The sequence below is a fragment of the Castanea sativa genome, chromosome 5, assembly GCF_040712315.1.
Source record: "Castanea sativa cultivar Marrone di Chiusa Pesio chromosome 5, ASM4071231v1".
NCBI lineage: Eukaryota > Viridiplantae > Streptophyta > Magnoliopsida > Fagales > Fagaceae > Castanea > Castanea sativa.
This window is the reverse complement of record NC_134017.1, coordinates 9,752,942-9,765,210: the sequence shown is the minus strand read 5'-3', so window position 1 is coordinate 9,765,210 and position 12,269 is coordinate 9,752,942. Positions and strand designations below refer to the sequence as shown.

The 12,269-nt window shown below is 32.3% G+C and overlaps 1 protein-coding gene across 1 annotated transcript; it reads right to left on the bottom strand.

Moving 5' to 3' along the window:
• Positions 1-890: 890 nt before the first annotated feature.
• Positions 891-2,805, bottom strand: LOC142633558 (protein BIG GRAIN 1-like B). The gene has a single exon (XM_075807798.1). It carries the CDS (start codon positions 2,357-2,359, stop codon positions 995-997), a length of 1,365 nt encoding a protein of 454 aa, XP_075663913.1. The 5' UTR covers positions 2,360-2,805; the 3' UTR covers positions 891-994.
• Positions 2,806-12,269: the final 9,464 nt, after the last annotated feature.

The window sequence follows — 12,269 nt, the reverse complement described above, 5'->3', positions numbered from 1 at the left end:
TGCATATGAGACAAGAAATGGAAAAACTTTAAAAGTGCCTATGGTTTGAAAAAATAAGGTTTATGAGCAGTATTCACAGCAAAATTTGAAGAAATCTTCCAAACACCTTTAAGGGTATTGCTCTTTAGCTTACAAACCAACCAAGTTTTTTAGCAATATTTTTCTTTTATCAAGAAGCCAACCAACTTTGACATCAAGGCCTTAAGAGAATCAAAGATAGATCCTTTTGTCCACAGCTTTTGAGACCATGCATCTATCTCCTTCCTTTATTTCCATAAACCCCATCAAGTTCACCTCCTTTTACTGCCTGTAAAACACCACCGGAAAAATCATTCTCCGGCCAGTAACTTTAATCACACTCCAATTTAATAAAGAAAGTTTTTGCCTTAAAAAATAAAAATTAAAGCCTTCAATGGTTAACAGAGCCACTTTTTTGACTAATAGTCCCTCATACACCATGAAGATAGTGTCATTCTCAAGCAAAGAATAGGTCCCACTATCTTACATGGTTGGAAGAGTAGAAAATCTGCCTTTGCTTTTAACCTCACCTTCATCTTCTTCACCCTCTTTACCTTTTTCCATTTTCGTGTGTGAACACACTCTCCAAATCTTCAATCACTTCTTTCTTACTATTTTTTTTTTTTTTTTACATTTACACACTCATTTATACTCACCATCTCCCACTTCCTTGCTTATGTCAATATTTAATACTCAATATTAAATTTTATGATTAGTTTCAATATATCACAATTCTCAATTTTCCGGATTTGAAATTGACTTTTAGAAAAAATATATGACACTAAGCATATACATATGGCAGAGTTATTAACTCTTTGCCTGAAAATTAAATTTAAAAAAAATATAAAGAAAAGAGAGTAAAGAATATTGCATAATACAATAAGATAAATATTATTATCTCAAGTAAACCCCCAAACCATTGATATTAAAAAGGCTAAAAAAAGAAAGAAAAAAAAAGTTCCAAATTCTTTGGAAATTACAGAATTAAGCCATTAGCAATGGCTCTATTAGTACTGAAATGTGTTGTCTCATACACAGGCAATTCTTCACGATACCTCTCAATCCCAATGGCAGAAAGATTATCCAATTCAAACAGATCAGAACTTGAATAACTTGCTGCATCATCATCATCTTCTTCTTCTTCTTCATCATCAAAATCTCCAATATTAGCATCTTGAATAACACAATCTCTCATTTCCTTCTCTTTCTGATAATTCTTGAACAAATCCTTGGCAACCTCTTCAACCCTATAATTCCCACCCATTACATAGCACTTAATCTCAGCATCTCTTATGGTTGATACAGCCATTAGCCCTGCTGGTTCAGCTTCATGCAAACTTTTATGCCCACAAGGCCTACAATCCTCATCCACAATCACACTCACTGGACAAAACCTCACAGACCTTTTCACATTACCAACACCACCACCAACACTACCATTATTGTTACTGAACTTCCCTCTAGAAGAAGATGGTGTTTTGCTTAGACAGGACCTTGAAAACGAAGACGCAGAAGAACATGTAGAAGTAGTTGTAGACTTCGGTTTTGATCTCTCATATTTATCAAACCCTCCAACTGTTTTGGCTTTCTTTGAAGCATTAGTGAAAAGAGAGTTGAGAAAAGTTGCGAGCTTTCCACCTGGTGATATTGGCTGCTTCACTTTCTTCAAATCTCCGTAGATTTTCATGGCTTTGGACTTGGTCTTGACGAAACCATTCTCATGCTTTGGCTTACTATTCTGAGTTGAACATGAATTGTAATTAGATGAGACAAAACTTTCACCAAATTGACGAGGCTTTTCAGAGAGACTGGTGCGAATAGGCCTTATTGTTGCTGGCCTTTGTTGCATGATGTTGTAACATGAAGAAGAAGAAGACCTTGATTTATTAGAGACATACATAGAATCAGACTCAGATGAAGAAAACCCACCTCCACAACTCGAATCCGAAGAGCTTGAGCTAGAATTTTGCAACATAAAAGCACGGTTTTCGTTTTGTGAGAGTAGTACCTTTTCCTTTTCATTCACTTTGTTCTTCTTGTTCTTCTTCTCCATCCACTTCTCTATCATGCATGTCTTTCGAAAGCTAGCCATTTCTTCATCTTGGTCTTCTTGTTGTTGGGCTTTTCTGAGGTTGGTATTGGGCAGGGAAGTGTGTTTCTTTGATCTCATGGTTGTTTCTTTGTAGAAAATGAGTTGATCTTCTTTGGCTTTGTTCTGGGATTGATCGTCTATGGAGTTGTAAATAGCGTCAAGAAGAGTGGAAGAGAAAGATGGGTTTTCTCTACGGTGTCGGTGGTGATGATCTTCTCGTAGAGATTTATTATAATCCCACCTATCCATTATATTTGGTGCTTGTTGCCCTTTTTATAGAGCAAACAAAGTAATAACAATACTACAAAGGAGAGGAAACAAGAGTGGGAAATAGTGTTTTGTGAATGATTTCAATGATTTCTTTCCCTTTGTTGTTGTTCACTTCAAAGAGTGAGAGAGAGAGAAAAGAGAGAGGGGTTAATGGAGGCAAGCATGATTGTATGTGAAAGAACTAAAAGACATTAATTTTACAAGACAAAGAGTGTTTGTGTTATGTTTGGTAGCTCTTTCACTTTGTTTGTGTGTGTGTAAGAGAGAGAGAGAGAGTGAAGGCAAATGAGAAGGAAGGAAAGAAAGCAAGCAAGCATGGGCATTGATGAGTGCTTGATGGCTTTGTGTTTTTATGTGAGAGAGAGATAGAGAGAAAGAGTAATGAAAGCCAAAAGCCACGCCTTGAGAGAGAGAGAGAGAGAGAGAGAGAGATTGTGAGTTGCTTTCACACGCTCTTATAAGAGAGAGATTTAGAGAGAGCTAGCGCGTGTAAATAATTTAAGTCCAAGTTGGAACTAGTGCCAGCTTGGCAATGATGACGTGGCATAGAAATTATTAAAATCAATTTTGTGTTTATTTTTTATTTATTATTATTATTATTATTTTTTTTTTGGAGTTAAGCCCTTTATCATTTTAATTGAATTTGCCTTGTTCTCTATTCTACAAACTATGGCTCCTCCACATGAAGTGACATTAGATCCTTACTTTTCTTCCAAAAAGAAAAGGAAAGAAAGTTATTAATTTGTGGGATCATATGTACAGAACATGGTGATCCTACAAACATCACAACCAATTTTTTTTATTTGGGTCCACATAGGTTTTTTATTTCCTTTTTTTCTTTTTGAATTTATTGTGACTAATTTCTATATGGTTAATTATACCGTTGATTGACATGCCTATGTTAAACATATAAGCATAACTATTAAAATGATTTGTTGTAAGTTGTAACCAAGAGCCTTATTCCTACCGTCACCTATGTTGGATGAGTTGGTACTTCCCAAGCCATGAGTGGTTAAGGGAACTCAATTGTTCGAGTGGTTATGGTCTCTCTCTCTCTTAAATTAAAATAATAATAAAAAAGAATTAAGGTTCAAATCGTCTCGCCCACTTATTATAACTATTGAATATTATAAAATTAAAATAAAAAGGAAGAAAATATGTTATTGTGATTGGTATAATAAAAGTGATTATGTGAAAGTAAAGTTGCACAAACCACAATTTACAACTTTAAAAGGTTGAAAAACTTTCCATATCTCTAAGCTACTCTTATGCATAGAAAATCTTAAAATATAGTTATATTGATTTTTAGTTAGAAATTTGCCCAATTATATGTTGATCTGGGTACCAATTATTCATTCTTTGCCTAGTAGTTTCTGAGTTTGCTTGACATGTCTATGATAATGCAGTAAGGCGTTTAATTTAATATTATGTAAGAAGATAACATATGCAATATCGGCCCAATGCTTTTATTACTTTCATATTTATAATTTGAATGTTACAATGAGAAAGATTCTTAAACTTTAATTTTCTCTATTAAAAATACTAAGATGTGCCAAATTAAGTTAGAAAACTCTCCGTGGCCCAATGGTTTCTCTTTTTCTTTTTCTTTTTTTTTCTTTTTTTGGTAACCCGGAGATTTATTCAACGTTCAATGGTTTCTTTGACTTCTTAAAATAACAGATTTTGATATAAGCTTCGCATACTATATAATATAATACTATAATATGACCAACTAATATCCTTGCAGCTAATATAAAAGGATAGATTTTGAAAAAAAAAAAAATTCTTTAACTAAGTTTTGTTTCAATGAACAAGTGGGAACTGAGAAATATGAAGATGTGGAGCATGTTTTCAATTGTAATATGAATCATTATTATTTTCTAGGCCAACCTGTATTGATAGGTGTACAGTCAACTAATGCGGCGTTAATTATAAATTTTTCCCTATAATTAGACTTTTTTCTTCTTCTTTCTTCTTCTTATTTATTTTATCTTTTTTTGGGTAATGGCAGTTAACCCACCTGTGATTTTTAACTAAGCCACTTGTAATTTAAAAAGTGTCACTTAACTCATCTGTAGTGCCCTCCGTTAGACATCTATAACCCACCTCTCCCTTTTCACCGTTAAAAATAGGAGTAAATGTGTCTTTTTCATTATATTTTATGTCTCTTTCCTCTTTTCTCTCTTTCTTCTTCTTCTTCACATAAAATATAAAAGAAAAATATCAAAAAGCATGTCAAGATAAAATTTGTTTCATCATTTTTTATATACATAATTAGCACAAAGTTTTACAAAAGAGGGTAGACAAAGCAATTTTTCAAACCATAAAGCAATTTTACAAATTTAAAACTCTAACCCTCTCTCTTTTGCTGGGTTCTCTAAAAAAACCCAGATTTGCAAGTAAAAACAAAAAAAACAAAAAACAAAAAAAAACCCCATCAATTTAGCAAATCCAACAACATAGCCAATCCATTGAACCATCAAATCATAGCCTCACCAAACTACTACCTCCAACACCACCACCGCTATTAGCCACCACCCAAAACCCTAGACTGGGAAGAAAAAATAAAGAAACAAGAAAAACGAAATCGTGAGATCGGCTGAGCAGTAGAGCAACCTGATTGTCTAGATCGGCTAAGATCGAAGCAACAGAGAGTGGTGGATCTATGGATTCAAATTTTCTGGGGTTAATGGATTTGTGGGTTTGAATTTTCTGGGTTGGTTTAAATTTGCTCATGGTTGGTGGGTTCAAATTTTTTGGGTTTAATAGATTTGTGGATTAATGGATTTGCGAGTGTAATGAATTTCTAGGTTGGTTTAGTTTTTCCTACTGTGAGTTTTAGGAAAAAAAAACACGGGTTCCTTTTTGTTTTCCCTTGCTATCTGAGTTTGTAACCTAAACTGATTTTTTTTTTTTTTTTTACGGCAAGATTTGATGTATATTGTTGGTAGAATATAAACCAAGAGGGAACCAATTATTGTGTCGATTGAACAAGATTTGGGTCATGATATGGGATTTGGGTTTGAAGATTTGATTTCTAAGATGGTGAGAGAGAAGTCATTCTTTAATATGTTGCTTCTAATTCTATTTCTATTGTGGCTTATATAGTAAAGGAGATTTTTTTAACAGAAATGGCAGAGGTGGATAACGGGTGTTTAACAGAGATCACCTCAGGTGGGTTAAGTGATAACATTTAAGCCACGAGTAGACACTTTTAAAATAGGTCAAACCACAAGTGGGGAAATTGCACTTTCCCCTTTCTTTCTTTTTTTTGCAGGGGTGTTTAACTTCTGTGACCCTTAAGTAAGTACAAAATTATGACCTTTGTGTTAAAATCACTGAAGCCCATGTCAATTTTTAAGTCTACTCAATTAATGCATGCAGGTTTGCGTAATAGGAATAGGAGTACAATAAATAGAGTGTTCAAAAAGGAAAAATGAATTATAGGTTTTTTTTTTTGTTTGGGTAAATTAAAAATTACACTCCTAAAATTTGAGGCTATTTGGATTTTAAATCTTGAAATTTCAGAATTTAAATTTTACCCCCTAAAATTTGAGGGTATTTGAATTTTACACCCCAAAATTTCGAATTTGGATTTTACCCTCTAAATTTTAGGGGTATTTGGATTTTATTTTCTAAAGTTTAGGAGTGTTTGAATTTTACACCCTAAAGTTTCAAAATTTGTAGATGTAAAATCCAAATATTTCTAAACTTTAGGAGGTCAAATTCAAATTCTGAAACGTCAGGGTATAAAATACAAACACGCCAAACTTCAAGAGGTAAAATCTAAATTTTGAAATTTTAGGATGTAAAATTCAAACACTCCCAAACTTTAGGGGTGTAATTTGCAATTTACACCAAAAAAAAAAATAAAACCTATAATTCATTTTTCTTTTTTGAACACTATTTATTGTACTCCTATTCCTATTAGGCAAACCTTCATGCATTAATTGAGTAGACTAAAAAATTTTCATGGGCTTGAGTGATTTTAACACAAAGGTCATAACCTCTTATTATTAAATTACTTCAATCACTTCGATCGGTAAAATATCTTATTATTAGATAAGAAATATAAATTTGAATCACATTAACATAAAATATATAAAAGAAAAAAAAAATCCATCTTTTGCTTTAATGATAATGAATAATCATTATAAAAATAAAATAAACTTACTAATATGATATGAGTGAAATACAATATGGGTATGAACATGAATCAATATATGATACTTAATGCAATGCCAAGAGTTTTGTAGCTCAATTGACACTTTCAGGTGTTTTCAATGTAAAAATTCCGGATTTAAATCTTCTTTTCTTTCTACCTAATTTTTAAATAATAATAATAATAATAATGCAACTTACTACTCTCTTTTTTTTTGAGAGTTTCAAACTTATGGCGTCCGCTCTTGATGATAACTCTTAATGATAGCTCTTTATCATCAGACCAAGACACCAATCAGTTTTTTGTGTAGGCGGGGATTAAACCCCAGATATCTTATACAACCATCAAAGATTTTACCAGTTAAGCTAACTTGAACCCACTACTACTTTTTCTTTGTTTAATTTCTTATACTACTATGGTCGGCAAATCCTTTGAATTACCTGCCAATTTTCAACGGTAAATAAGGAATATAATGATGCAGTTGATTTGGCAAACATTGGATTATTTTACTATTGTATAGAACAGTCCACTACAACAACATATTAAGGACACAATAATGTGTATATCTGGAAAACATTGGCTCTCCAATTTTTATAATCTGTTTACCTTTACATTATTACCGTCATAGTCTTACCTTTAATGCTAGGCACTAGTTTCATCACAATTTGACTATCATTGAGTCCAATTTAAATCCTCGACAAGGTAATTATGTGGCTGCTGTGTAGTGATCATAATCTTTAAATTTTTCCAAATTAACTTTAAATGTCACTTTCAAACTTATCATTACTGTTCCTAGAAGCTTAGCATTTTATCATTAACATTTTAGAGTTTTGACATTTTGTTGATATAAGAACATAAAATTGTCATTAAAAAGCTGGCAGTTTGAGATTTAATCACATTCTTTAGTTGTAGAAAAGTTATAATTTCTATAAAAAAATTAATATGTATATATATATTTATTTATTTATTAATTTTAAATTGAGATAATATGGGCAGCAATACTCAACTTTTTAATTAAATTTAAGCATAGTTTCTAATTAGATCGTAATTCTCTAATTAAATTCAATTTTTCACCTTGAAAACTATAACCATACATACAAGGAACTATACTGGGCAAGAAGCCAATAAGTTATATCATGATCAATAATTCTTGTGGTTAAACTTAATTGGAGAATCTAATATGCAATACTTAAAAACAACCATAATTAAGTATCATCTTTATTTCTTAATTTCTTAATTATGAGTTATGAATGAGCCTTCATTTATCTTTAAATTGGTATGATATTTTAGAGACATATGTTAAAGGTGTTACAAAATTTTATCACGTCATTTTTATAAACTGGTGCAATAATGAATGCGATTATTTGATGTAAATAACATAACAAATGAATATGAAACTTATTTTTTTGTATTTGAAAATATACCAATTTGTAAATATTACGTAATAAAATTTGTAATATCTTTAACATTATTCATTTTTTAAATTATCCGCTCTAGAAGAGAGTTTAGGATAATCATCAATGAGCAGCTTCTTAAGTACACTCAGACTAAAGTTTATGACAAATGTCAAGCTAATCTAAACGTGTCCCTCACTTCCTTCAGTTGGTAAATTTTCTACATGTTTTACAAGTGTCTAGGAGAGAGAGAGAGAGAGTAGGTGGTGCTTATTTGCACAATGATTGCACTCGTGGCTCCAAAACTTTTTTAGAGAGAGAGAGAGATAGAGATAGAGAGAGATCTTAGAAACTAAATACAAAGAACAAAGCACAAGTGATTTATTTAACATAAAGTCACAAAGGATTAGGACAAGAGAATGTGTGTAGGAATAGATAAAGCGAGATCAATTCATCTAATAAACTAAGGAAAAGGCTCCAAAAGCAATGTGCGTGTGCATTGCTCATCTAATTCCCTTCCCTTTTCCTCACATGTACTCATCTCCCTCTCTCTCTCTTTCCCTCCATCTTCCCTTCAAACTCAAGAAAATCTTCCATTATTATATTCCCTACAACTGTGATATCATACTAACCTGTAAGGCTTTTCATACCAAGCAATTAACGTATGAGCCATATATGTAACAACCATACAAAGCCAGGACATGTACACGTGTCTCATTTTATTCCAATTTAGAACTCAAATACTAAAACAAAATACATCCATAGAATAATGTTGATGATTGTAGGAACCTCATGCTTCAGCTTCTCTCTTGAAAAATTCAGCACTACTTCAAGGAAGCTAATGCTTGCGCTGATGCACTAGACAAAAAAACTGTCAATCTTGAACAGGACTTTTGTGTTTTAATTAGACTCTTTATCTGTGGAGAGATGCCTCATCTTTTACTTCATGACCTTGTTAGCCTGTTTTGTAAGAGACTTTGTTTTGCTTTAATACCTACAGCTATTGTTTAGCTTTCATTAATATATATACCTAACAACCCAAAAAAAAAAATTATATTAGACTTGAAAGTACCATTATCATCATGTGACATGTAACACATGACCTACAATGTGATTATCGTGTCTAAAAACATAAAAAGAGAAATAATTAGCCTATTAAAGCATTGTTATCCAGAAAAGGAGAGAAATAAATAAATTTGAGTGAAATTGTGGAGTTAATTCCTATTTGTTTTCTAGTTATAAGACTTCTTACTATTGATCAAATTTTCAAGGGAGTGTCACAATTAATTGCACCTCTCTCTCTCTCTCTCTCTCTCTCTCTCTCTCTCTCTCCACCCACTTCATCTTGCTCGAGCATCATAGTTGTAATTCCATTGGTAGAGTGCCCTACAAACATATGGTATAGAGTAGGAGTATGAAAAGATTGAGAGATTCCTTTCAGGTCATGGGGTTAATGAGAGAAGGACGAAACAAAGAAGATTCCATTCAGATCATGGAATGACCAATTTGGGGACCCAAATTCCAACTAAATGTAAGATTGACATGCTCTAACCATGAAAAAGTCCTAGACCCCATATTTCGACTACAATCATCCCACCTAAGAACGTATCTTAAAAATATTCTTTGTGATAAAGGCTCTACTATAGTCTCCACCACCATCCCATTAGATTAGACATATCAAAGACATGATGTAATACTGTGGTAGAAAAAAATAGAAAGAACAACTAGCAGTCATTTCATAAAGAATTTGTTTTCATATGCATACATACCTTTTGTTTGGTAGCACATAGTAAACTTGTCCTGTAATGCATTAATATAATGCTTATACAATTTGACATTGTTTCAATCAAATTTTGTTTGAAAATCTTAAAAGTCTAATACGCTTTTTTTGCTTAATCCATTTTTTCCCTTTTTTTTTTAGTATGGTAGCACATAAGTTAATTTGCCCCCTATGCATATGCGAGAGACAATCAAGATAAGAAATCTAATCATTAAGAAAATAGGGCATTTGGCATGGAAGCATATTGTTGTCCACTGTAAAAGTGTCTGCATGACCTCTATATAATTCAATTGGACTATGATAATTTCCTTATTTGATCATCTAATTGTTGGGGTGTGACACTAACTAGTCCTTTGCAAAATGGACTTTTAGTGGCTTCCACACTGGATGAGAATTGATCATCCATTTTGTTTTTTCCTTTAATATCTTTTGAGGGGCCATTATTCATCATCAATTTTAAGTCCCAAAAGATGCTTGCTTCCACTTCATGTCACACTTCCATGCTGTATACTTGGAAATGATGGTCACACAGGACCATGCTTCCATCATTCTATTCAATCTACGTTTAGTTGCAATTGAGACCTAGGTAGCTTTGGCCCATCTAAATTTGTGATTATAAAGCCAAAAACTAAAAAATAGTTGAGTCCAACTTATACAACTAGTTATATATAAATCTTCGCAATCAATGGCCATGATGAAGTTTCTTTGCTAGCTTTTCTCCCATGAAAATCTAAGAAGTTGTGGTGTTGAGAATTGAGACTTTTCATCAAAATTATTTAGTTACTTTCTTCTTTCTATTTGGATCTACTTCATCTAGTGGATTTGATCATTCATGCTTATACACAACTTTTGCATCACTTGAACTAATAAGTTGGAGCATGTTGGTTGTTTCCGAACTTCACCAGAACTTGCACTCTAATATAATTCTTGTCCAAGTAAAATAAATTAATTTCCACGTGTTACATGAAGATCAAATTTCCACCAAGATCTATGTATTTGGACTGCAATATAAAGTGATAATCGGTATCGAGCTACCCCCACCAAGGGTGCGTAATCCAATGACAAAGGCTTAATTCTTAAGATGTGATTTGATTGGGGTCAATATCTTATCATTTCTTTTTTTTTCTAAGAATTAAAAAGAATAAAAGATATTGATTAGAGAAAGTTTAGGGACAAGACTTTTATACCACAACTTTTATCACAACCTAATGTAATCAATTATGAATATATGGTGGAAACTAAGTGATTGGTCTCTTAAAAATGATAGTTCACCAATTTCAGTTGACAACTTCAACAAATTGGAAAAAAAGTTATAACAAAGTATGTGGTCATAGAAAAAAAAAATGTATCTATTAGGGATATGGCAAAATATCCTTGTAACACCCCTCACCCAACTTGACCAATCCTATCCTGCCTTACGCGGGTTTTCCAACCCCAACAAAGGGACGGAACGGGGACGAATTTTGCCTACCCAATCTTGTCTTGCTTCATTAGTGTATTATAAATTCAAATTACTTTTATATATAATTTAATCTTTTTTTCTTAATACATATCATAATACCATCCCAAAAAACTCGTCTCCCTCTTTCAATTTTCTAATCACCATCATCATTTCCCATTCTTTCTCAACTCTCTTACTTTGATAAGTGACAACACCATCTCATTAAGGATTGCAAAATAACTCTACCCCATTTTGCTTTGTTGCAATCTCTATTATCGATACGACCTCTTTCTCTTTGAAATAATCCTATTTTGTCTTAGTGTAGTTGATATCGTACCAGTACTGACTGTATCGGCCAGTATGTACCGTACGGGTACATATATTGGTAGCGAAACACCAACGTTTCATACTGGTTTAAATACCGGCCTTGTGCCGACCATACTGGCCAATTTTGGACAATACCAGCTGGTACCAGGTGTACCTGCCGGTACAAAAAAAAGCATTTTTTTTGTAATTTTTGAATTTTTGTAAAAGCAGAATGATAACTTATTTGCATTAACTTCTTAATATTATTTGTTTTCTTAGTATGCAATAAACAATTAAGCTTTCAATTTTTTATATTGTTTTTTTTTTCTTTTAATTGATGCTAAAGTCTAAAATCATGAATAATTTGTTTTAAATTGAGATAATGTTTTATGGTAAGTTTTCATATTTATTATAATATATATATATATATACACACACACATAAACATATATATATATATATATATATATATAAATATAAAAAATAATGGTAAATCTGAAAAGGTACACCGGTATTGACTGGTACCGAAATATATCGTTTCACTGGTCAAACCGGTACAGCTTTTGGTATGAGATTGATTCCCTTGTTTTGTCCTCTATGGTAGTTAAAGAAAAGCATAATAATAACTACCAATTATCGAACATAAACATTCATGATTTAAATCCTTCATTTCCCGTCATAACTACCGATTATCGAAAAAAAAAAAAAAAAAAACTCTAAAATGCAGGAAAGCGGCATGACAATCTAGACATTGGAGGATGATGAGTGTTTTGTGTTCTTTAATTGTCTTGCTAATGTTCGAGTGC